Genomic DNA, 27,782 nt, shown 5'->3' with positions numbered 1-27,782 from the left:
AAATAAAGGGATGGAGGAAGATCTACCAAGCAAATGGAGAACCAAAAAAAGCAGGGGTTGCAATCCTAGTCTCTGATAAAACAGACTTTAAACCATCAAAGATCAAAAGAGACAAAGAAGGCCATTACATAATGGTAAAGGGATCAATTCAACAGGAAGAGCTAACTCTCCTAAATATCTATGCACCCAATACAGGAGCACCCAGATTCATAAAGCAAGTCCTTAGAGACCTACAAAGAGACTTAGACTCCCATACAATAATAATGGGAGACTTCAACACTCCACTGTCAACATTAGACAGATCAACGAGACAGAAAGTTAACAAGGACATCCAGGAATTGAACTCATCTCTGCACCAAGCGGACCTAATAGACATCTATAGAACTCTGCACCCCAAATCAACAGAATATACATTCTTCTCAGCACCACATCGCACTTATTCCAAAATTGACCACATAATTGGAAGTAAAGCACTCCTCAGCAAATGTCAAAGAACAGAAATTATAACAAACTGTCTCTCAGACCACAGTGCAATCAAACTAGAACTCAGGACTAAGAAACTCAATCAAAACCGCTCAACTACATGGAAACTGAACAACCTGCTCCTGAATGACTACTGGGTACATAACGAAATGAAAGCAGAAATAAAGATGTTCTTTGAAACCAATGAGAACAAAGATACAACATACCAGAATCTCTGGGACACATTTAAAGTAATGTGTAGAGGGAAATTTATAGCACTAAATGCCCACAAGAGAAAGCAGGAGAGATCTAAAATTGACACTCTAACATCACAATTAAAAGAACTAGAGAGGCAAGAGCAAACACATTCAAAAGCTAGCAGAAGGCAAGAAATAACTAAGATCAGAACAGAACTGAAGGAGATAGAGACACAAAAAACCCTCCAAAAAATCAATGAATCCAGGAGTTGGTTTTTTGAAAAGATCAACAAAATTGACAGACCGCTAGCTAGACTAATAAAGAAGAAAAGAGAGAGGAATCAAATAGACGCAATAAAAAATGATAAAGGGGATATCACCACCGACCCCACAGAAATACAGACAACCATCAGAGAATACTATAAATGCCTCTACGCAAATCAACTAGAAAATCTAGAAGAAATGGATAATTTCCTGGACACTTACACTCTCCAAGACTAAACCAGGAAGAAGTTGAATCCCTGAATAGACCAATAGCAGGCTCTGAAATTGAGGCAATAATTAATAGCCTACCCACCAAAAAAAGTCCAGGACCAGATGGATTCACAGCTGAATTCTACCAGAGGTACAAGGAGGAGCTGGTACCATTCCTTCTGAAACTATTTCAATCAATAGAAAAAGAGGGAATCCTCCCTAACTCTTTTTATGAGGCCAACATCATCCTGATACCAAAGCCTGGCAGAGACACAACAAAAAAAGAGAATTTTAGACCAATATCCCTGATGAACATCGATGCAAAAATCCTCAATAAAATACTGGCAAACCGGATTCAGCAGCACATCAAAAAGCTTATCCACCATGATCAAGTGGGCTTCATCCCTGGGATGCAAGGCTGGTTCAACATTCGCAAATCAATAAACGTAATCCAGCATATAAACAGAACCAAGGACAAGAACCACATGATTATCTCAATAGATGCAGAAAAGGCTTTTGACAAAATTCAACAGCCCTTTATGCTAAAAACGCTCAATAAATTTGGTATTGATGGAATGTACCTCAAAATAATAAGAGCTATTTATGACAAACCCACAGCTAATATCATACTGAATGGGCAAAAACTGGAAAAATTCCCTTTGAAAACTGGCACAAGACAGGGATGCCCTCTCTCACCACTCCTATTCAACATAGTGTTGGAAGTTCTGGCTAGGGCAATCAGGCAAGAGAAAGAAATCAAGGGTATTCACTTAGGAAAAGAAGAAGTCAAATTGTCCCTGTTTGCAGATGACATGATTGTATATTTAGAAAACCCCATCGTCTCAGCCCAAAATCTCCTTAAGCTGCTAAGCAACTTCAGCAAAGTCTCAGGATACAAAATTAATGTGCAAAAATCACAAGCATTCTTATACACCAGTAACAGACAAGCAGAGAGCCAAATCAGGAATGAACTTCCATTCACAATTGCTTCAAAGAGAATAAAATACCTAGGAATCCAGCTTACAAGGGATGTAAAGGACCTCTTCAAGGAGAACTACAAACCACTGCTCAGTGAAATCAAAGAGGACACAAACAAATGGAAGAACATACCATGCTCATGGATAGGAAGAATCAATATCGTGAAAATGGCCATACTGCCCAAGGTTATTTATAGATTCAATGCCATCCCCATCAAGCTACCAATGACTTTCTTCACAGAATTGGCAAAAACGGCTTTAAAGTTCATATGGAACCAAAAAAGAGCCTGCATTGCCAAGACAATCCTAAGTCAAAAGGACAAAGCTGGAGGCGTCACGCTACCTGACTTCAAACTATACTACAAGGCTACAGTAACCAAAACAGCATGGTACTGGTACCACAACAGAGATATAGACCAATGGAACAGAACAGAGTCCTCAGAAATAATACCACACATCTACAGCCATCTGATCTTTGATAAATCTGAGAGAAACAAGAAATGGGGAAAGGATTCCCTGTTTAATAAATGGTGCTGGGAAAATTGGCTAGCCATAAGGAGAAAGCTGAAACTGGATCCTTTCCTTACCCCTTATACGAAAATTAATTCAAGATGGATTAGAGACTTAAATGTTAGACCTAATACCATAAAAACCCTAGAAGAAAATCTAGGTAATACCATTCAGGACATAGGCATGGGCAAGGACTTCATGTCTAAAACACCAAAAGCAACGGCAGCAAAAGCCAAAATTGACACATGGGATCTAATTAAACTAAAGAGCTTTTGCACAGCTAAAGAAACTACCATCAGAGTGAACAGGCAACCTACAGAATGGGAGAAAATTTTTGCAACCTACTCATCTGACAAAGGGCTAATATCCAGAATCTACAAAGAACTCAAACAAATATACAAGAAAAAAACAAACAACCCCATCAAAAAGTGGGGAAAGGATATGAACAGACATTTCTCAAAAGAAGACATCCATACCGCCAACAGACACATGAAAAAATGCTCATCATCACTGGCCATAAGAGAAATGCAAATCAAAACCACAATGAGATACCATCTCACACCAGTTAGAATGGCAATCATTAAGAAGTCAGGAAACAACAGGTGTTGGAGAGGATGTGGAGAAATAGGAACACTTTTACACTGTTGGTGGGATTGTAAACTAGTTTAACCATTATGGAAAACAGTATGGCGATTCCTCAAGGATCTAGAACTAGATGTACCATATGACCCAGCCATCCCACTACTGGGTATATACCCAAAGGATTATAAATTACTCTACTACAAAGACACATGCACACGTATGTTTATTGCGGCACTATTCACAATAGCAAAGACTTGGAATCAACCCAAATGTCCATCTGTGACAGACTGGATTAAGAAAATGTGGCACATATACACCATGGAATACTATGCAGCCATAAAAAAGGATGAGTTTGCGTCCTTTGTAGGGACATGGATGCAGCTGGAAACCATCATTCTTATCAAACTATCACAAGAAGAGAAAACCAAACACCGCATGTTCTCACTCATAGGTGGGAACTGAACAATGAGATCACTTGGACTCGGGAAGGGGAACATCACACACTGGGGCCTATCATGGGGAGGGGGGAGGAGGGAGGGATTGCATTGGGGAGTTATACATGATATAAACGTCATGCACATGTACCCTAGAACTTAAAGTATAATAAAAAAATAAAAATAAAAAAATAAATAAATAAATAAATAAATAAAAAATAAAAAATTCAGCGATTTGAACTTCTAAATAATTATTTTTATTTTTAATAGTTATGGGTACATAACAGGTGAGGTATATATTTATGGGGTACATATGATGTTTCGATACAGGCATTTAATATGTAATAATCACATAAGGGTAATTGAGGGTATCCATCACCTCAAGGATTTTTTTTTTTTCTTTTTTTGATACAGGATCTCACTCTCTTTCCCAGGCTGGAAAGCAATGGCATGACCACAGCTCACTATAGCCTCAAACTCCTTAGCATAAGCAATCCCCTCCCCTCAGTCTCCCAAGTAGCTAGGACTACAGGCAAGCACCACTACATCTGGCTAATTTTTCTTTCTTTTTTTTTTTTTTTGAGACGGAGTCTGGCTCTGTTGCCCAGGCTGGAGTGCAGTGGCTGGATCTCAGCTCACTGCTAGCTCCGCTTCCCGGGTTCACGCCATTCTACTGCCTCAGCCTCCTGAGTAGCTGGGACTACAGGCGCCCACCACCTCGCCCGGCTAGTTTTTTTGTATTCTTTTTTAGTAGAGATGGGGTTTCACCGTGTTTGCCAGGATGGTCTCGATCTCCTGACCTCGTGATCTGCCTGTCTCGGCCTCCCAAAGTGCTGGGATTACAGGCTTGAGCCACCGCGCCCGGCCCATCTGGCTAATTTTTAAAATTTGTGTGGCAACAGAGTCTCACTATGTTGCTCAAGCTGGTCTTGAACTCCTGGCCTCAAGTGATCCCCCTCCCTCAGCCTCCCAAAGTACTGGGATTATAGGCATGAGTTACCATGCCCAACCACATGTATCATTTCTTTGTGTTAGGAACACTCCATTCCACTCTTTTGGTTATTTTAAAATATAAATAAATTATTGTTGACTACAATCATCCTGTTGGGCTATCAAATACTAGATCTTATTCATTCCAACTGTTTTTATATCCATTAACTATCCCGAGTTTTCTCCCCTCCCTTACTACCCTTTCCAGGCTGTGCTAACCATCATTCTATTCTCTATCTTCATGAGTTTAACTATTTTAATTTTTAGCTCCCTCGTATCAGAATATGGGAAATTTGTCTTTCTATGCCTGGCTTATTTCACATAACATAATGTCCTCCAGGCCCATCCATATTGTTGCAGATGATAGGATTTCGTTCTTTTTTATGGCTGAATAATATACCATTATTTATATATACCACATTTTCTTTAGCCATTCATCCATCCATGGATACTTAGTATGATCCCACATCTTAGCTATTGTGAATAATACTGCAATAAACATGAGAGTGCAGATATCTCTTTAATATACTTTCTGATTTCCTTTCTTTTAGATATATACCTAGCAGTGGAATTGCTGGATCATATGTTAGTTCTTTTTTAAGTGTTTTGAGAAACTTTCATACTGTTCTCTGTAGTGGCTGTACTAATTTACATTTCCACCAGCAGTGTAGAAGGGTTCCCCTTTCTCCATATCCTTGACAGCATTCATTATTGCCTGTCTTTTGAATAAAAGATATTTTAACTAGAGTGAGATGATATCTTACTGTAGTTTTGATTTGCATTTCTCTGTTGATTAACGATGTTGTGCAGTTTTTCACATACCTGTTGACCACTTGTATGTTTCCTCTTGAGAAATGTCCATTCAGATCTTTTGCACACTTTTTAATTGGATTATTTGATTTTTTTTTCCTATTGAGTTGTTTGAGCTCTTTATATATTCTGGTTATTAATCCCTTGTCAGATGAATAGCTTGCAAATATATTCTCCCACTCTGTGTGTTGTCTCTTCACTTTGTTGATTGCTTCCTTTGCTGTGCAGAAGCTTTTCAACTTGATGGAATCCCATTTTTCCATCTTTGCTTTGGTTGCCTGTGCTTCTGAGATATTACTCAGGAAATCTTTGCCTAGGTGAATCAGTGACCCGCAGTTTTTCCTAGTGTTTTTTTTTTTTTTTTTTTTGTAGTAGTTTCATAGTTCCAGGTCCTCTCTTTTTTTTTTTTTTTTTTTTTTTTTTTTTTTTGAGTCTGGGTTTTGCTTTGTTGCTCAGGCTGGAGTGCAGTGGCACAATCATGACTCACTGCAGCCTTGAACTCCTGGGCTCAAGTGATTCTCCCATTTTGACCTTCCAAGTAGCTGGGACTACAGGTGTGCAACACCATGTCCAGCTAAGTTTTTAAAAGATTTTTGTACAGACAGCATCTTACTGTGTTGGCTAGGCTGGTCTCAAACTCCTGACTTCAAAAGATCCTCCTGCCTTGGCTTCCAAAGTACTGGGATTAAGGGCATGAGCCACTGCACCTGGCCTCAAGTCTTAAATTTAAGTCTTTAATGCATTTTGGTTTGATTTTTGTATATGGCGAGAGACTGAGGTCTACTTTCATCCTTTTGCATATGAATATCCAGTTTTCCCAGCACCATTTATTGAAGAGATTGTCTGTTCCCCAGTGCATATACTTGACCATTCTAGAAAATGAGTTTACTATAGATGCATGGATTTATTTCTGAATTTCTGTTCTGTTCCATTGGTCTGTATGTCTATTTTTATGCTGGTACCATGCTACTTTGGTTACTATAGTTCTGCAGTATTTGCAGATGATTTGATTCTTCCAGTTTATTTCTTTTTGTTCATGATAGCTTTGGCTATTCTGGGTCTTTTGTGGTTCCATACAAATTTGTATAATTTTTTCTATTTCTGTGAAGAATGTCACTGGTATTTTGACAGAGAATACACTGGATCTATAGATTGCTTGGTGTGGTATGGACACTGAATTTTCCAATTAATGAAAATGGAATATCCCTTCATTTTTTTGGTGCTCTTCAATTTCTTTCATCAGTATTTTATAAATTTCATTGTAGAGATCTTTTACTTCTTTGGTTAAGTTAATTCTTAGGTATCTAATTTTATTTGTGGCTATTGTAAATGGAATTGCTTTCTTTGTTTCTTTTTCATACTGTTGACTGTTGGCACGTAGAAATGCTACTGATTTTTGTATGTTGATTTTGCATCCTGCAAATTTACTGAACTTGTTTATCAGTTCTAATAGTTTTTTGGTGGATCTATTACTCTATTTATAGAAGTAAAAATCAAGCATAACTAAACTATAGTGTGTAGGAGGTAAGGTACATTCTTAGAGTAAAATTTTAAAAAAGCAATGAAGTCACTACCAAAAACTGTATTATTACAGTAACTATGTCTCAGGAGCTCGTGGGGGGTTGTGATTTTGAAGTGATAAAAGCAGGCCTTTCACAATGCTGACTATGTTTACTTTACCTATACTGAGAGTGGTGATTATTCAGTATACACTTCATAAATGTTTTATGCTATACATTTATGTTTTATCTATTTTTCTTTGTGAGTTTTATTTCACAATAATAATAGGTTTAAAAGACCTAAACAGGACATCCAGTTAGAATTTTTGACAAAGCTCAAAGTCATGGTCTGGGTATTGGAGGTGAGACCAGGAGGAGGGAGAGGGTATTATCTAACTATTATGATTTCTTCAAACAGTGCATATCCCAAACAACATATATAACATATTTCATCAATTCCAGGACAAAATCAAATAAAAGATGCACCATTACTGTATGCACCAAGAAAGGAAAAACAATGCTGACAAACTATGGCACAACATTATTTGTCAGAAATATTGAAATGTAAAACAAAGAAGTATATAATAAAATTGATGGAATATGGTGCATAGAGAATAACTATTATACTTCTCACTTATTCAAACTACTACTTTTTGAATATAAAATTTTTTTATATTTTAAGGGGGTAGATGTAAGTAAAATAAGCCATAACCTACCAATCTGGTTTAAGTGTAGTACAAAGGCCTACAATAATCTAAATGAATTTAGGCACCTTTTATCATTGAAATTATAAATATTTTGCTATATTGGACATGAAAAAATATTAGTAAAGTAAAAAACCTGACATCATCTTTATAGATAATTATTCACTTAGATTAATAAAAACTCAATTATATTCTAACTTTTTGGCCTTTTTTACAATATTAAATTTACATAAATAAAAATATCTTAACAGGACTTTCTTTTTTTTTTTTTTTTTTTTTGAGACGGAGTCTCGCTCTGTCGCCCAGGCTAGAGTGCAGTGGCCGGATCTCAGCTCACTGCAAGCTCCACCTCCCGGGTTCACGCCATTCTCCTGCCTCAGCCTCCCAAGTAGCTGGGACTACAGGCGCCCACCACCTCGCCCAGCTAGTTTTTTGTATTTTTTAGTAGAGACGGGGTTTCACCGTGTTAGCCAGGATGGTCTCGATCTCCTGACCTTGTGATCCGCCCGTCTTGGCCTCCCAAAGTGCTGGGATTACAGGCTTGAGCCACCGCGCCCGGCTTAACAGGACTTTCTATGAATAAAAAAAAAAAAAGATTAAAGCAGTTGTTCTACATGATTCCCTAAAAACAATGCCCTAAATACTAGAAAGTGAGAGCTCAGTAAAAAAAACAAGAAATAAGTAAAAGGATACAATAAAATCAAGGACTTACATGTAATTTGGTAAAATTTACAAATACCAAATTTTTCATTAAAAAAGAAATACATCTCAGGTGTTTAATATGTATGTAACTTACTAAATCTTTACAAGTTATAATCCTGCTCTGCCCTGCCCCCAAAAAAGGACTGTAAGTCTTAAAATGAAAAATAAGTCTCCTATCTCACGCCACCCTCCTCCAATTCCATTCTTACAGGACAATATTTTTTACATTTTTTACTCTTCTTGTAAATTATCTCCATTACCCTATCTTCCTATTTAGATGCCCTTCATTTCTTTCTCTTGCCTGACTGCTCTGGCTAGGAGTTCTAATACTACTTTGAATAGAAGTGGTGAGAGAGGGCAACTTTGTCTTATGCCAGTTTTCAAGGGGAATATTTCCAGATTTTGCCCATTCAGTATAATGTTGGCTGTAGGTTTATCATAGATGGCTCTTATTATTTTGAAGAATGTTCTGTCAATATGCAGAACTCTCAATATGTATTGAGAGTTTTTAATGTGAAGTGGTGTTGAATTTTATCAAAAGATTTTTGTGTGTCTATTGAGATAATTATTTGTTTTTGTCTTTGGTTATGTTTATGTGAAGAATCACATTTATTGATTACATATGTTGAACAAACCTTGCATCCCAGAGATGAAGCCTACTTGATCATGGTGGATTAGCTTTTTGATGTGCTGCTGGATTCAGTTTGCCAGTATTTTGTTGAGGATTTTTGTATTAATGTTCATCAAGGATACTGGACTGAAGCTTTCTTTTTTGTTGTTGTTGTATCTCTGCCAGGTTTTGGTATCAGGATGATGCCGGCCTCATAGAATAAGGTGGGGAGGGGTCTTTCCTCTTCAATATTTTGGAATAGTTTCATTAGAAATGGTATTGACTGGCTGGGCATGGTGGCTCACACCTGTAATCCCAGCACTTTGGGAGGCCAAGGAGGGCAGATCATGAGGTCAGGAGTTCGAGACCAGCCTGGCCAACATGATGAAATCCCGTATCTACTAATAATACAAAAATTAGCCAGGAGTGGTGGTGTGCACTTATAGTCCTAGCTACTCGGGAGGCTGAGGCAGGAGAATTGCTTGAACCCGGGAGGCGGAGGTTGCAGTGAACCGAGATCATTGTGCGGCACTCCAGCCTTGGTGACAAAGTGAGACTCCATCTCCAAAAAAAAAAAAAAAAGAAAGAAAAGAAAAAGAAATGGTATCAGCTATTCCTTGTATATCTGGTATAATTTGGCTGTGAATCCGTGAATCTATCAGGTTCTGGGCTTTTTTTTTTTTTCTTTTTGGTTGGCAGGCTATTTATTACTGATTCAATTTCAGAACTCGTTATTGGTCTGTTCCGCTAATCAATTTCTTCCTGGTTCAGTCTTGGGAGAGTGTGTGTGTCAAATAACTTATCTATCTCCTATAGGTTTTCGAGTTTGCCCTGCATAGAGGTGTTCATAGTTATTTTGTTTCTGTGGGGTCTATGGTAACATCCCCTTTGTCATTTCTAATTGTGTTTATTGGGATCTTCTCTCTTTTCTTCTTTATTAGTTTAGCTTGGAACATAACTATCTTATTTTCTCAAAAAACCAACTCCTGGATTTGTTGATGTTTTGAATGTTTTTTTGTGTGTGTCTTGATTTCCTTCAGTTTAGCTCTGACTTTGGTTATTGTCTTTTGCTAGCTTTGGGGTTCATTTGCTTCTTTAATTCTTTCTATTGTGATGTCAGGTTGTTATTTTGAGATCTTTCCTACATTTTCATGTGGACATTTTGTGGTATGAATTTCCCTCTTAACATTGCCTTAGCTCTGTCCCACAGATTCTGGTATGTTGTATCTTTGTTCTCATTGGTTTCAAAGAACTTCATGATTTCTGTCTTAATTTCATTATTTACCCAAAAGTCATTCAGGAGCATGTTGTTTAATTCCTATGTAATTGTATGGTTTTGAGTGATTTTCAGAGTCTTGACTTCTATTTTAATTGTGCTGTGGTCCAAGAGTGTGTTTGGTATGATTTTGGTTCTTTTGCATTTGCTGAGGACTGTTTTATGTTCAATTATGTGGTCAATTTCAGAGTATGTGCCATGTGGTGATGAGAAGAATGTATATTCTGTTATTTGGGGGTGGAAAGTTCAGTATCAGTACTGCACAAAGCCCTTTTCAGCACAAGTACCATTCTATAAAATCCCCAGCAAGCCTTTTCTTCTTGCAGTCAGCTCCCCTCTTGTTGATCTGCCTGTTGCTTTCTTGGAATGTACTTTTATACCTTCTCTAATAAATGTGCCGTTCTATACATATAACTGTCTTGGCAAATTCTTCTTACTGCCTGCATGATACCGGCCCCAGATAGTCACTACCTGTGACAAAAATGATCTTACATTTCAGAAGGATCACTCTGGCTCCTCTATGTAGAATAAGTTAGAGGAGTAAGAGGTACAGCTATGGAGACCAGTATAAATTTCAAGGTTTAAATTGAGGTGGAGTTGCCAAAGAATTTGCTGATGGATCCTATTTAAGTTATAGCAGAGAATTTTAGGATGACTCCAAAGTTTTCAGTATAAACAACTATAAAGATATAACTACGATTGTTGGACTGGGAAAGACTAAAGAAAGAAATGTTTGTGGGGGAGAATTTAGGAGTTTAATTTTGTTACAGTCAAGGTGCTTATTATACATCCAAATGAAAATGTTAATTTGAAGGCCGGATGGAGGAGTCTAGAGTTTACAGTGGTGTCCTAGGTGGAAGCACACACTTAGATAAGTGTAGCATATAAACAGTATTTAAAGTAATGAAACACTGAGTGGAAAACTACCTAGAGAGTGAGTGTAGATAAGAGAAGACGGTTCAGGACCAATCCGTGAAATATTCTACATTTAAAGGTTGGGGAGATACAGAGAAATCAGGCAAGGAGAGTGAGAAGGGGCAACCAGGAGGAAAACTAGAAGAGCTCTGAAGAGAGAAGTCATGTGCATCACTGCCAAATCTAGTGGTCAATCTCCTCGTCTTGGATTTGGCAATGAGACATCACCACTGACTTTGACGTGAGCAGTTTCAGGGGTTGGGATAAAAGCTTAATGAATAGTTCAAGAGAGAATGGAAGCAAAGAAAAAAATAACCTAGAGGCATAGGTTTATAATAAAAGGAGGGGGAACAGAGAAATAGTGAATGTGGGGTTAGAAATGTTTTGGGTTTTGTTTTTATGGTGGGGAAAATAACAACATGCTTATATGCTGTGATATGTGGGAAGATTTAGAAAAGAGGAATAATTAATGGGAAGAGACAATTGCTAGAGCAAAGACCTTACTAAAAGAGAAGGGATGGGATACATTGCATAGGTCCAAGGAGTGGCCTTACGTAGAAAATGATTGATTTATTTCTCCTAAGACCAGGAGACTGACAGAGTACATGGACTACTATGTCGAGTAACGGCAATTTAACAGCATCCTTGGTCATGTCCAGTCTATTTACGTCAGTGATTTTGTTTGTAGAAGTTAGCCTCTTTAGGAAATAACATGTTTAAGTAAAAGACTTAGCTATAAGAATGGGGATAATAGCATTCCACTTAAAAGTGAAAAGCTGAAGGTATCTCAAACACCCACAATCATTAGCTATTGGACTTTTCAGGTTTAAAATGTATTACAGAAACAATGTTTCAGGATGTTTAAAGTTATATCAAACAGTAACTCAGAGAAAAGCAACTGTACACATCCTGAAATTTAAACCAATATTAAATATAAAATATGTTTTAAGATGTTTCATATTTTATATACTTACTTTTAAAAGGATAAACCCCCATTAAAAAAGACATTTTGATAAACATTTTTTAAAAGTTTGACTTTGCCAGTAATCAAATAAATGGAAATTAAAATAGCAGAATATCATTTTCACTTATAAAAATTACAAAATGGGCCATAACTTAAACACTCTGTTGGAAAGAGTGAGAAGCAGGCATTCTCACATACTGTTAATACAAACTGAATTGTTATGACTTCACTGGAGGACAATCATAGTATGTACCAAAAGTTTTAATAATATATATGTTATTTATCCCATAAACTCCACTTCTAGGATTTTTTTTTTTTTCAAGTCAAAACATTTAATTTGACTCTTACCTAACTTTACTTCCAAACAATGATTTATAAAATGTGGAGGAGAGTGGGTGTCTATATCAAGCAGCCTTATGATAAAGCTCCATAACATATTGTGCTTATTCAATAATACAGGTGTTAATGAGGCCTGGCCTCCAAAGGACAAAGATACAGAAACAGAAAGGTTTTCCAAGGCCAGAAGTATTAGTTTACATCACAACATTAAAGCATAATACATCGTGGGCCTAAAAATTAAACTGCATGTGTTCTAGCAGCAGGAACAACAACAACAAAAATAAATGCTTCCACATGTATATAAAAATGACCAAGTAAAAAGCAGAGAACACAGTGTGAAAAGTGTCTGGCAGTTCATAAAATACACGAGTTGCTTCTATAGTCTCAAACATTATTACATTACCTGAATGAGAAGGAGTAAGAGGATTTAACTGGCTGAATTGCATTTCTGTCTCCTTTTCATAGGGTAATAATTACTCTGATATTATTTAAAAAGTGTTTGCTTTACACAAAAATAAAATAAACATAAAAATTTTAAAATTGTAATCTTTTAAAAACCTTTAAAAAAAGTAACAAATTTTCAATAAAGATGTTGAATTAGCTATCACAAGGGAAATACACCTTTGGTCACTTACTAAGACAGCTGAAACACTAGCATTCCGGGAAAGTGTTAAGTGGTATGAAATTTTTTTGAATGAAGTACCTCCAGTTAACATTTTAAAATAATAAATAACTGGATGAAGTACATGAGAGGCAAGAGAAATGCAGAATTTCTAAAGTAAAACTGATCATTGTATGAGATAGAAAAATAAATATTTATGAAATAAAAAAAATGGCAAATGATTTTGCCTAGTTATCAATAAAAATACACTGTTTTTCCTTTAAAATTACAATAAAAAACTTTGAAGGACACGAAGCAAAATCACAGGGCAGATAAAGAAAAATATAGCATTACTATAAGTAAACAAGGCCTAAGCTTTGGATATTGAAACCACTATCTGGAATTTGACTTAAGGCCAGGACCTTCCATTTTGTCTCCAACTTCCTTATTAAATGGAGGTTTTTATTATCATAGCTATAAAAAGTCCTGTTATTTTCCTTTTCCTCCATTTCTCCAAAATGACTATATAATGTAGGGATGCAGATTATCTTTCTGATTAACATTTGCCCAACACTTAATTCAGATGATTTTACTTAAATTCCTGAAATGAACAAACTTTATGAAACTACAAATCTTTCTCAAAATGAGCTGTTTGAATATTGCCCAACTTTAAAGACTATCTGAAAAGATAAGGCAAACAGAAGGCAATTTCTAGTAGGAAAAAAATTAACGTTTTTTTCTAGTGACCTATATATTTCTTTCCTAAACAAACGCCATATTGAAATGCCAAGATATATATGAAGCGGGGGGGAGAGAGAGAGGAAGTACAAGTGAGCTTGATTGCCATTTGTCAGCTAAGCAGTATGGGAAAATAAATATGGCAGTAAGGTCAGCAGCTACACAAAGACTCAATTTCTTGAAGAGGGGCTTGAAGGTCTTGTACAAAATACAATCCCTTGCACAAAAGAATACAAACGTTTAAAACCAAATACTTGGCTGGCTGGATGCAATGGCTTATACCTGTAATCCCAGCACTTTGGGAGGCCGAGGCAGGTGGATCACTTGAGGTCAGGAGTTCGAGATCAGCCTGGCCAACATGGTGAAACCCCCTCTCTACTAAAAATACAAAAATTAGCCATGTGTGGTGGCACACACCTGTAATCTCAGCTACTCGGGAGGCTGAAGCAGGGGAATTGCTCAAGCCCGGGAGGTGGAGGTTGCACTGAGTCAAGATTGCACCACTGCACTCCACCCTGGGTGACAGGGTGAGACTCCATCTCAAAAAAAAAAAAAAAAAATACTTGGATAATAACCACTTTATCACATTCAACTTCAAGTTGAATTAATCTAATCATTGGTATGTAAAACAACATTATTGAGAGGTTATCAACAAATATAGATATGACTTAAGCAAGAGAAAAACTTCAGTCTACAGCCAGAGAGAAGGATGGCATCATTACTTATGCAATCATCTTTCAATTCCATTTCCTTGGCTCTACAAGTAAATCAAAAACAAGAGATGGAATACAAAGTTTTTCATATATCTGAGTTAAAATTTCAGAGAACTAAATTTTTGTCAATAAATACCAATAAATGGTCCATTGCCCAGGGGCTTCAGAAAGCCTTGCTACTGAGTCAAAAGCTGAGTAACTGTTAAAGAATGCTATCTAGGCCAATCTCCCCAGGAGGGCTGAGAAGGAATATGCAAAACTTCTATAGTCCATCTAGTCAGAATAACGTATTTCAATTGCTTCAAGAGTTCTTTTTTTAAAATACTTTACGGTAGTGATTTTCTTTTCCTAAAGAATACAAAAAGCAAAGGCTCTCTCTTCAAAATATCATACACTAATGCAACAAAAAGCTATTTTTAATTCTTTTATTCTGCGTTGCATCCAAACATTGTTTTACTTTGATCATTCATCTCCACAAAATTTGAATTGCTATTAAGGCCTACTCCTAGATGCCAAATTCCATACCTAACAAAATGGCAGTTTACAGAGCTCTTAGGTACTATATTCCAAGAAGTATATGCAGCATAGAGGTGGCCAATATTCAGAAGCTACATTTCTTATACTGCCCAAGTGATTACAAATAACCAAAATATTGAAATGACTCAAAAATTATTATGGTCAGAAATATACTTGAGGATAAATCCAGGAATGCAAACACAGGAGAAAAAAATAAGTGAATCATCGTATCACCCAGTAATATTTGCTATAGTGAGTCCATTTTCAAGGCAGATTCCTAGGTTTTTAATGCTTGTAATGAAAACCTTTATGAGAGGACTCTGATTTTGAGAAATGCCATGTGGAACTCTGCTGGTTTGTAAAATGAGTGTAATCCAAATCTTCACCATCTGTCATGATAGGTGGTGGTGGCCGTGCTGGCCTTTCATTCTTAGAACGGTGAGGTTCATCACTCTCTTTCGACTTTGAATATGCTGCTTTAGCTGCTTTGGGCTTCCACTCAGGGTCTTGCTTTCTTTTGTCCAAAGATGATTTCTCCCGCTCCTTGGCTTTTTTGTAAGCTTTCTTTTCTTCAGCCATTAGAAGTCGAGCGATTTCTTCATCCTGAGCTACTTGAGCGGCTCTCATGTCCACCTGGGTAGCCAAAAGTTCTTCTTCTTGTAGTTTTCTGGCAATTTCAGCATCATACCATTCCTGATCCCTGTGGGTCGTTCGTGACGGAGCAGGTATAGTTTCTTTCGTCACTCTTGGCTTAATTTCTCCATCTTTATAATAGTAACTATCTGCATAAGCACGGGTTGCTGGGAACTCTGGAAAGTGTTTCTTTCTCTTTTTTTCTTCCTGTAACTCCTTCTCTTGCAAAAGGCGAGCTATGTCCTCATTCTTCTTCTCCTGAATGCGTCGTCTCTCTGCCTCAATAGCCAGCTTCTCCTGAATTTCCTGAGCAATTTCAGTCTTGTTGTTCAAGGTCTTTGTAGCGCTTCTGGAGCTGGGCCTGCACTTTCAGATCTTCCTCTTGGAGCTGCTTAGCCACCTGGAGATCATGCTGGACCAAACGGTTCCGCTGAACGTTTGATGCCAAATGATGCTCAATCTCCTGTTCCTGTAGGCTGTGAGCCAGGGTGTGGTCCTCCAGGACAGTAAAATCTCGGCATACTTCCTTGACTCCAGGTAGCTTGGACTGGTCGATGCTGACTTCAGCCATATTGGGCCGGGGTCCCGGCTGCCCCTTTAACGGGGGCTTCCCGGCCACCGCCGGCGCTGAGCGGGGCCCCAAGCGCAGCAGCAGCGCCAGACGCGGCACAAAGTCCGGCCGGCAGGGCTCGCAGGCCGGAGAACGGAGCGGGTCGGGCGGGCAGGGGCTGGTGACCAAAGCAGCGGGAGACGGTCCCCGACGCACCAGGCTGGCGGCCCAGCTGCCCCGCCGCCCCGTCGCGACCACCTGCTCCGCGTCCCCGGCCCCAATCGATGCCAAATACCCGGAGCCCAGAAATGGGCCTAGGATTTTTATTTAAAGAAATATTAGGAATGCTTTTACACTGTTGGTGAGAGTGTAAATTAGTTCAACCACTGTGGAAGACAGTGTGGCAATTCCTCAAGGATCTAGAATTAGAAATACCATTTGACCCAGCAATCTCATTACTGAGCATATACCCAAAGGATTATAAATCTCTCTACAATAAAGACATGTGTACACGTATGTTTACTGCGGCACTATTCACAATAGCAAAGACTTGGAACCAACCCAAATGTCCATCAATGACAGACTGGATTAAGAAGGCACATACACACCATGGAACACTATGCAGCCATAAAAAAGGATGAGCTCATGTCCTTTGCAGGGACATGGATGAAGCTAGAAACTATCATTCTCAGCAAACTATCACAAGATCAGAAAATCAAACACCAGATGCTCCCACTCATAAGTGGGAGTTGAACAATGGGAACACATGGACATATGGAGGGGAACATCACACACCAGGAGGGATAACATTAGGAGAAATACCTAATGTAGGTGACAGGTTGATGGGTGCAGCAAACCACCACAGCACGTGTATACCTAGTAACAAAACTGCACATTCTGCACATGTAACCCAGAACTTAAACTATAATAAATAAATAAATAAATCTTAAAAAATTCATTGTTTTGTATAAAAAGATATAGTTACAAGGATGTCAGCTACAACACTGTGTATAACAATAATTAAATGTACCCTAAAGTTTCACAATAACTGTGTAAACATACTATACAATGAAATTTTAGGACATGATACTGTAGAAACACTGTTAATGACAAGTAAAAGGCACTTTATATAGTAGTAAGGGAAATAAATAGCTACATGTACATTATGATTCCATTTTCATTAAAGAAAATAATGTATCTATGCATAGAAAAAGCTGGAAAGCCATACATCAAAATGTCAAGAATGTTTCTAGCAGCTGCTTCTTGAAGGTAAGATAAGGAGTGACTTAAACTTTCCTCTTCCTATCTTTATTTATTTTATAATTTTTCTACCATGAATATGTATTCCTTCCTAAATAAATTAAAAGCAGTAATGTGGGGGGAGGGACTGATGGTTTCTTAAAATTAGAAATCTAGTAGATTTAAAAAAAATGTCTAATACAGGTATATTTCTGTGAATGTATTTTGATTTTTAAAGTATTAGTTCTTTATGACAATTAGGATAGTTTAAATTTTTCTAAAAATAAAAACTCCATGATTAGTAATACTAACTGGCTTATGACTAGGCAGAATTGGTATTTGTCTTCTCATTTTAGCATCCTTTATACAAGATGTTAGAAATTCTTCATTTTATAAAGAAGCTATATATACATGTTTGGATTAGTGCATCACAAAGTCATATTAAAAAATTCAGATAAAAAGTGGCTATGCACTTGGGGATACAGGGTCTATATTACTAAATTAATTATGAGTGCACATCATGAGAAAGTTTCATTATAGTACCTTTCAAAAGTACTGTAATAATTACTTCAGTATCTTACATGTACGTAGGAGAGGAAAATTAGTGTGTGTGTGTGTGTATACATATCTCTTTATATTTTAAGTCATTTCCTAAATCACTGAATACAGCCTTTCTACCTACATACTGATTACTAAACTCTATCTCCAGATGACATCTTGCTGTTTAATTCCAGACTTGTATTTTACCCACTCTGCCATAAACTAGTTGTGTGACTAAGGACAAGTTATTTAACCTCTCTGCATTTCAGTTTTCTCATTCATAAAATACAGACAGCAGTGCCTATTAATCCAACATATCCCAAAACAGTATAATTTTATGCCTGTTCAAAACATCATCTTGCTGCATTTCTTTTCTAGACAATGTACTACAATTATCCCTTTTACCAAGGAATCCACTTACCCAAGTTAGAAATCACAGTGCCATTATACTCTATTCTTCTTTTTCCCTCACCATCCAAAATACCTTCCCACTCTCAGCTTTGAAACATTAGTGACTTCTCTTACTAGATGGCAATTATCTTGAGAATGGGGACTGCGTTCTTTTTTAGAAGTTCATAAAGCTCCTATACTCTTGACATCTAAGTATCCCTGGCACCTAGGAAAATTTTTGTCCTATGATTAGGCACTCAATAAATGCATTTTGGATGTGTGTGTGTGTGTGACATATATACATATTTTATACACATACAGAATACCTTATAGCTTTGCCATGATTATAAAATTTTAGAAGTATATAAAGACTGTAGATCCTCATGGCGGACAGAAGGGAGGACTAGATTGCAGCTCTAGACAGAGTAGACTGCGGAGGCTTGCATTGTGGATTTTAGCTCCAGATCGACTGCAAGAAAAAAAACTACCAATCCTGAGAGGACCACAGACCTTCTTAAGGAGTAGACTGCTCCTGCAGGACCTGGGAGACCCCCAGCCAAATACTGTGGGTGCCACAATTGCTGAAGTGGGAAAGGGAGAACCCTGCCTCTCCCAAACACACACCACCATTGGAGAAGCTGAAGGTCTGTTTGTGGGAGAAGTTTTCGACTTTACCAGGAGCTCAGTCAATCTGGAGAGCCAAGCAAAATACAGGGGTAGGGGAAACAACAGAAAGGCCCTGGGAGCTCGCTGGGTCCCCGAGCAGGCCATTCCTGCCTGTATCACAGGGATCCAAAGGGAGGGCAGCCAGAGGAGCAGGGGCTAAAACTCCACAGGGAAAAGGAAATCTCTAGCTGAACTCTGTAACAATTTGAACGGGGTGAGAAGCCTCCTGGCCAGAACTTGAGGAAGAGCGCAAATCCAATGTGCAGTCTCCACAGGCAGGGGAAGAACCAAGCTCTTTTCTTTCGAAGCAGGGAGGCGGGTAGCCTGGGACAGGTTTTCAAGCCTGTCACACCCTCTGCCTGGAAACGGACTCGGGCTGTTGGTAGGGGCATAGTGGGAGTGAGATTGACCCTTCGGTTTGCATGGGAGCTGGGTGAGGCCTGTGACTGCCTGCTTTCCCCCACTTCCCTGACAACTTGCAGGTCTCAGCAGAGGAAGCCACAATCCTCCTAGGTACACAACTCCACTGACCTAGGAATCTCACTTCCATCACCCACAGCGGCCCCAGCAAGATCTGCCCAAGGAGAGTCTCAGCTCAGACATGCCTAGCCCTGCCCCGACCTGACAGTCCTTCCCTACCCACCCTGGTAGTGAAAGACAAAGCATATAATCTTGGGAGTTCTAGGGTCCTGCCCACCACTGGTTCTTCCCCATACTACCACAGTTGCTACTCTCTGGAATGCGCCACCTCCTGGCAAGAGGCCAACCAGCACAAAAATAGAGCATTAAACCACCAAAGCTAAGAACCCTCACAGAGTCCCTTGCAACCCCTCACCCCCCTGCTACCTCCATCAGAACAGGCGCTGGTATCCCATAGATGGCTCACATCACAGGACTCTGTGCACACAACCCCCAGTAGCAGCCAAGAGCCAGGTAGATTCACTGAGTGGCTAGACTCAGAAGAGAGACAACAATCACTACAGCTAGGCTCACAGGAAGCCACACCCATAGGAAAAGGGGGAGAGTACTACATCAAGGGAACACCCCATGGGACAAAAGAATCTGAATAACAGCCATCAGCCCTAGACCTTCCCTCTGACAGAGCCTAGCCAAATGAGAAGGAACCAGAAAACCAACCCTGGTAATATAACAAAACAAGGCTCTTCAACACCCCCCAAAAATCATACTAGCTCACGAGCAATAGATCCAAACCAAGAAGAAATCCCTGATTTACCTGAAAAATAATTCAGGAGGTAGTCATTATGCTAATCATAGAGGGACCAGAGAAAGGCAAAGCCCAGTGCAAGGAAATCCAAAAAATGATACAAGAAATGAAAGGAGAAATATTCAAGGAAATAGATAGCTTAAAGAAAAAAAAATAAAAAATTCAGGAAACTTTGGACACACTTTTAGAAATGCAAAATGCTCTGGAAAGCCTCAGGAACAGAACTGAACAAGTAGAAGAAAGAAATTTGGAGCTCAAAGATGAGGTCTTTGAATGAACCCAATCCAACAAAGACAAACAAAAAAGAATAAGAAAATATGAACGAAACCTCCAAGAAGTCTGGGATTCTGTTAAACAACCAAACCTAAGAATAAACAGTGTTCCTGAGGAAGAAGAGAATTCTAAAAGCTTGGAAAACATAATTGGGGGAATAACTGAGGAAAACTTCCCTGGCCTTGCTAGAGACCTAGACATCCAAATACAAGAAGCACAAAGAATACCTGGGAAATTCATCACAAAAAGGTCTTCACCTAGGCACATTGCCATCAGATTATCCAAAGTTAACATGAAGGAAAGAATCTTAAGAGCTGTGAGACAGAAGCACCAGATAACCTATAAAGGAAAACCTGTCAGATTAACAGCAGATTTCTCAGCAGAAACCCTACAAGCCAGAAAGAATTGGGGCCCTATCTTCAGCCTCCTCAAACAAAACAATTACCAGTCAAGAATTCTGTGTCCAGCAAAACAAAGCACATATATGAAAGAAAGATACAGTCTTTTTCAGAAAAATGCTGAGAGAACTCACCATTACCAGGTCACTACTACAAGAACTGCTAAAAGGAACTCTAAATCTTGAAACAAATCCTGGAAACACATCAAAACAGAACCTCTTTAAAGCATAAATCACACAGGACCTATAAAACAAAAATACAAGTTAGAAATAAAAAATAAAAAACAAACAAAAAACCAAAGTACACAGGCAACAAAGAGCACAATGAATGCAAGGGTACCTCCCATTTCAATACTGACACTGAATGTAAATGGCCTAAAAGCTCTACTTAAATGATACAATGGATAAGAACTCACAATGGATAATAACTGCACAATGGATAAGAATTCACCAACCAACTATCTGCTGCCTTCAGGTGACTCACCTAACACATAAGGACTCACATAAAGTAAAGGGATGGAAAAAGGCATTTCATGCAAATGGACACCAAAAGTGAGCAGGAGTAGCTATTCTTGTATCAGACAAAACAAACTTTAAAGCAACAGCAGGTAAAAGAGACAAAGAGGGACATTATATAATAGTAAAAGACCTCATCCAACAGGGAAATATCACAATCCTAAATGTACATGCACCAAACACTGGAGCCCCCAAATATATAAAACAATTACTAATAGACATAAGAAATGAGATATACAGCAACACAATAATAGTTGGGGGGAGGGGCTTCAATACTCCACTGACAGCACTAGACAGGTCATCAAGATAGAAAGTCAACAAAGAAACAATGGATTTAAACTATACCTTGGAGCAAATGGGCTTAACAAATACATACAGAACATTTCATTCAATATCTGCAGGATACACATTCTATCCCACAGCACATGGAACTTTCTCCAAGATAGACTATGTGATAGGCCATAAAATGAACCTCAATAAATTTAAGAAAATTGAAATTACATCAAGCACTCTTTCAGACTACAGTGGAATAAAACTGGAAGTCAACTCCAAAGGAACCTTCAAAACCATGCAAATACATGGAAATTAAATAACCTGCTCCTTAATGAGCATTGGGTCAAAAACAAAATCAAGACAGAAATCAAAAAATTCTTCAAACTTTACAACAATAATGACACAACCTATCAAAACCTCTCAGATACAGCAAAGGCAGAGCTAAAAGGAAAGTTCATAGCCCTAAATACCTATATCAAAAAGACTGAAAGAGTGCAAACTGAAATTCTAAGGTCATGCTTCAAGGAACTAGAGAAACAAGAACAAACCAAACCCAGACCTAGCAGAAGAAAGAAAATAACTAAGATCAGAGCAGAACTAAATGAAATTGAAACAAAAAAATACAAGATAAATGAAACAAAAAGCTGGTTCTTTGAAAAGATAAATAAAATTTATAGACCATCAGCAAGATTAACCAAGAAAAGAGAGAAAATAACCTCATTAAGAAATGAAACGAGATATTACAACTGACAGCACCGAAAACAAAAGATCATTCAAGGCTACTATGAATACCTTTATGCATACGAACTAGAAAACCTAGACAAGATGGATAAATTCATGGAAAAACACAACCCTCCTAGCTTAAATCAGGAAGAATTAGATACGCTGAACAGACTGATAACAAGCAGCGATATTGAAATGGTAATTAAAAAATTACCAACAACAAAAATGTCGAGGACCAGATGGATTCACAGAATTCTACCAGACATTCAAAGAAATGGTACCAATCCTTTTGACACTATTTGATAAGATAGAGAAAGAAGGAACCTTCCCTAATTCACTCTATGAAGCCAGCATCACCCTCATACCAAAACCAGGAAAGGACATAACCAAAAAAGAAAACTGAAGACCAATATTCTTGATGAACATAGATGCTAAAATCCTTAACAAAATACTAGCTAACTGAATCCAACAATATATCAAAAAGAAAATCCACCATGATCAAGTGGGTTTCATATCAGGGATACAAGGATACTTTAACATATGCAAGTCAATAAATGTGATATGCCACATAAACAGAATTAAAAACACAAATCACACGATCATCTCAATAGATGCAGAAAAAGCATTTGACAAAAGCCGGCACATCCCTTTATGATTAAAACTCTCAGCAATATCGGCATACAAGGGACCTACCTTGATGTAATAAAAGCCAGCTATGACAGATCCACAGCCAACATAATACTGAATGGGGAAAAGTTGAATGCATTCCCTCTAAGAACTGGAACAAGACAAAGATGTCCACTCTCACCACACTCCTCTTCAACATAGTACTGGAAGTCCTAGCTAGAGCAATCAGACAAGAGAAAGAAATAAAGGGCATCCAAATCGACAAAGAGAAAGTCAAACTGTTCACTGTTTGTTGATGATATGATCGTTTACCTTGAAAACCCTAAGGACTCCTCCAGAAAGTTCCTACAGTTGATAAAAGAATTCAACAAAGGTTCTAGATACAAGATTAATGTACACAAATCAGTAGCTCTTCTGTACACACCAACAGCAACCAAGTGGAGAATCAAATCAAGAACTCAATCCCTTTTACAATAGCTGAAAAACAAAATAAAAAAATACTTAGGAATATACTCAACCAAGGAGTTGAAAGACCTCTACAAAGAAAACTACAAAACACTGCTGAAAGAAATCACAGATGACACGAACAAATGGAAACACATCCACACTTATGGATGGGTAGAATCAATATTGTAAGGTTCTAGATACAAGATTAATGTACACAAATCAGTAGCTCTTCTGTACACACCAACAGCAACCAAGTGGAGAATCAAATCAAGAACTCAATCCCTTTTACAATAGCTGAAAAACAAATAAAAAAATACTTAGGAATATACTCAACCAAGGAATTGAAAGACCTCTACAAAGAAAACTACAAAACACTGCTGAAAGAAATCATAGATGACACGAACAAATGGAAACACATCCACACTTATGGATGGGTAGAATCAATATTGTGAATAATGACCATACTGCCAAAAGCAATCTACAAACTCAATGCAATCCCCATCAAAATACCACCACCATTCTTCACAGAATTAGAAAAAACAATTCTAAAATTCATATGGAACCAAAAAAGAACCTGCATAGCCAAAGTAAGACTAAGCAAAAAGAACAAATTTAGAGACGTCACCCTATCTGATTTCAAACTATACTACATGGCCATAGTCACCAACACAGTGTGGTACTGGTATAAACATAAGCACATAGACCAGTGGAACAGAATAGAGAACCCAGAAGTAAACCCAAATACTTACAGTCAACTGACCTTTGACAAAGCAAACAAAAACATAAAGTGGGGAAAGGACACCCTTTTCAACAAATGATGCTGGGATAACTGGCTAGCCACATGAAGAAGAATGAAATTAGATCCTCATCTCTCACCTTATACAAAATCAACTCAAGATGGATTAAGGACTAAAACTTAAGACCTGAAACTATAAAAATTCTAGAAGAGAACTTTGGAAAAACCCTCCTAGATATTGGCTTAGGCAAGGATTTCATGACTATGAACCAAAAAGCAAATGGAATAAAAACAAAGATAAATAGCTGGGACCTAATTAAACTAAAGAGCTTTTACATGGCAAAAGGAACAATCAGCAGAGTAAAAAGACAACACATAGAGGAGGGGAAAATCTTCACAATCTATACATCTGACAAAGGACTAATATCCAGAATCTACAAACAACTCAAACAAATCAGTATGAAGAAACAATCTCATCAAAAAGTGGGCTATGGACATGAACAGACCATTCTCAAAAGAAGATATGCAAATTGCCAAAAAATATATGAAAATGCTCAACATCACTAATGATCAGCAAAATGCATATCGAATCACAATGTGATACCACCTGACTCCTGCAAGAATGGCCATAATAAAAAAATCAAAAAACAGTAGATGTTGGTGTGGATGCAGCGAATAGGGAACACTTTTACACCACTGGTGGGAATGTAAACTAGTACAGCCACTATGGAAAACAGCATGGAGATTCCTTAAGGAACTAAAAGTAGAACTACCATTTGATCCATCAATCCCACTACGGGGTATCTGCCCAGAGGAAAGTAAGTTATTATTTGAAAAAGATACTTGCACACGCATGTTTACAGCAGCACAATTCATAATTGCAAAATCGTGGAACCAACTCAAATGCCTATCAATCAACTGGACAAAGAAACTGTGTTATACAGGGGAAGATATGTTTTGAAGACACCTTGAGAACTGTCAATATGTAATTACCATAGTTTGCTAATTTTTCTTTTTTTTTGAGACATATTCTCGCTCTGTTGCCTAGGCTGGGGTGCAGCTGGCGTGATCTTGGCTCACTCCAACCTCCACCTCTCGGGTTCACGCCATTCTCCTGCATCAGCCTACCAAATAGCTGGGACTACAGGCATGCCCATCTAATTTTTATTTTTAGTAGAGACGGAGTTTCACCATGTTATTAGCCAGGATGGTTTCGATCTCCTGACCTCGCGATCCACCCACCTCAGCCTCCCAAAGTGCTGGGATTACAGGTATGAGCCACTGTGCCCGGCCTTAGTTCACTAAATTTTTATCTTATATTCCACCCTGGGGATGAGAGGGAAAGGTGAAAAATTTGAAGTCTTAACACTATCTGTAGTTTTTATATTTAATAATTGTCCTAGATTTTTTACTTTCAGATAATCCCTTGTTTATATTTTTCAAGAATTCATGATCAATTATAGACAAATAAAAGCTAATTTTCTCCATTAAAAAAAAAGAAACTGTGGTATACATATATACGATGGAATATTATGAAGCCATAAAAAGGAATGCATTAACAGCATTTGCGATGACCTGCGTGAGATGAGAGACTATTATTGTAAGTGAAGTAACTCAGGAATGGAAAACCAAACATCATATGTTCTCACTGATACGTGGGAGCTAAGCTACGAGGACTTAAAGGCATAAGAATGATACAGTGGACTTTGGGGACTTGTGGGGAAGAGTAGGAGGGGGATGAAGGATAAAAGACAACAAATATGGTGCAGTGGACACTGCTCAGGTGATGGGTGCTCCAAAATCTCACAAATCACCACTAAAGAACTTACTCATGTAATCAAATACCACCTGTACTCCAGTAATTTATGGAAAAATAAAGAAGTACATAAAGATCATCATTCTAGTGAGGAAATCAATCTTTCAAGCAGACTTTAGAAATATATATAGATGCCATTAATTATTATTTAGTGCTGATGAGACTATGGGAAATCCACAATTCTCACACAATATTGGTAATAGGATAAATTGTTACAACTCTTTAAAAGACATATTTTAAGAGTCATCAGATTTTTCAGAGAATTTATTTGAATATCTCTGACAATTTACAATGAAAACAAAAGGAAAACTGATATGTATAAGAATGTTATTTATCCTTTTTTATGAGAAAAAATGGAAAACAATCTAAATACTGAATTATAGTTTTGAAATTTCAGTCGACTATTTCAGAGCTATTAAAGTTATTATAATGACTACAGCAATATGAATAAATGCTTTTGTTATTTTAAAAACTATATGCTGGGATTACAATTATGTTAAAAAGTGTATATTTACATAAAAAGTGTATTTTAAAAATAATAAATACTAAAAATGCAACTGAAGCTTGTACCCTTTAATGATTTCTGATACTGGAAGAAATATTTAGTACAAAGTAGTTTTAATCAGACAAACATTGCACAAGACATTCAATGTTAAATAAGATTTTAAAACACATCTCTCAGAATGTCACATACCTTTGGATATACTTCAAATATGGTGTATAGTCTATTACAGCAGGAAAGCTGCCATCCAGTCCCTCTCCCTTTAGGCAGAAACTAAGACAATAGAAAATAAATATTTCATATTAATATATAAAATTTTAAATCAAAGTTAAGTTTTATGAAAAATCTCTTGCCAGAGATATTTCTCTCATGAAACGGCAAGTGAATTTTTTTGTTAGCAATTTAATTGTTACTTGTCACAAATAAATGCCTGAATAAAATATTCTACCTTCATACCAATGACAAAGCATTGTACAAATTAATACACTGTCAATGGGTTACATTAAACCAACAGTTAACATTCTTAATCCATTTTTTTTGTTTTGTTTTGTTTTGTTTTGAGACAGAGTCTTGCTCTGCCACCCAGGTTGGAGTGGCATGATCTTGGCATACTGAAGCCTCTGCCTCCCGGGTTCCAGCAATTCTCCTGCTTCAGCCCCCTGGGTAGCTGGGATTATAGGCGCCCACCACCATGCCTGGGTAATTTTTGTATTTTTAGTAGAGACAAGGTTTTGTCATGTTGGCCAGGCAGTCTTGAACTCCTGACCTCAGGCGATCCGCCCGCCTCAGCCTCCTAAACTGTTGGGATTACAGGCATAAGCTGCCGTGCCTGGCCAGTTTTTTAAAACAATAAAACAACAAACAAACAAAACAAGACTGTAAAAAATTTAGACAGAGCTAGTAACATGTGATATAAAAAGTTAACATCCATAGAGGGATCAAAAAGACCACCTTCATATTCCATCTATCATGTTCATCCTCCACAATTAAGCTAATTAACCTAATACTAGCTTATGAAATCTTAATAAAGTTAGACTTGTAAAATGACAAATATTTAGAAAAGGAAGTGCTTTACTAAAAAAGATAACTTCAGTGAAAACGAGTAGCATTATTTTTATCAAAACCCAAAAGTAGAATTTCATTTGTCTTACACTTATTTTGTTAATATTCCTGAATTTCCAAATGTTATATTTCAATAAAAATATAATATTTCCTT

At 37.6% G+C, this 27,782-nt stretch overlaps 2 protein-coding genes across 5 annotated transcripts in view; both read right to left on the bottom strand.

Annotated features, from left to right (window-relative positions):
- Positions 1–27,782, bottom strand: part of RUNDC3B (RUN domain containing 3B) — a 205,555-nt gene that overhangs the window by 78,404 nt on the left and 99,369 nt on the right. For all 4 annotated transcript variants that reach the window (XM_033193874.1, XM_033193877.1, XM_033193876.1 and 1 more), the window contains one exon: positions 26,759–26,839. In XM_033193874.1, the coding sequence (XP_033049765.1) occupies positions 26,759–26,839 (81 nt within the window). The remainder of the gene's footprint in view (positions 1–26,758; positions 26,840–27,782) is intronic.
- LOC117073252 (coiled-coil domain-containing protein 50-like) lies at positions 15,247–16,435 on the bottom strand. The gene is given in 2 exon segments (XM_033193883.1): positions 15,247–15,965; positions 15,967–16,435. Coding segments are annotated over 2 exon segments (918 nt in total). The 5' UTR covers positions 16,218–16,435; the 3' UTR covers positions 15,247–15,298.

The sequence above is a fragment of the Trachypithecus francoisi genome, unplaced genomic scaffold, assembly GCF_009764315.1.
Source record: "Trachypithecus francoisi isolate TF-2019V2 unplaced genomic scaffold, Tfra_2.0 Lachesis_group4, whole genome shotgun sequence".
Classification (NCBI taxonomy): domain Eukaryota; kingdom Metazoa; phylum Chordata; class Mammalia; order Primates; family Cercopithecidae; genus Trachypithecus; species Trachypithecus francoisi.
Note: the sequence above shows the minus strand (reverse complement) of the source record. Positions and strands in the feature narration are given on the sequence as shown.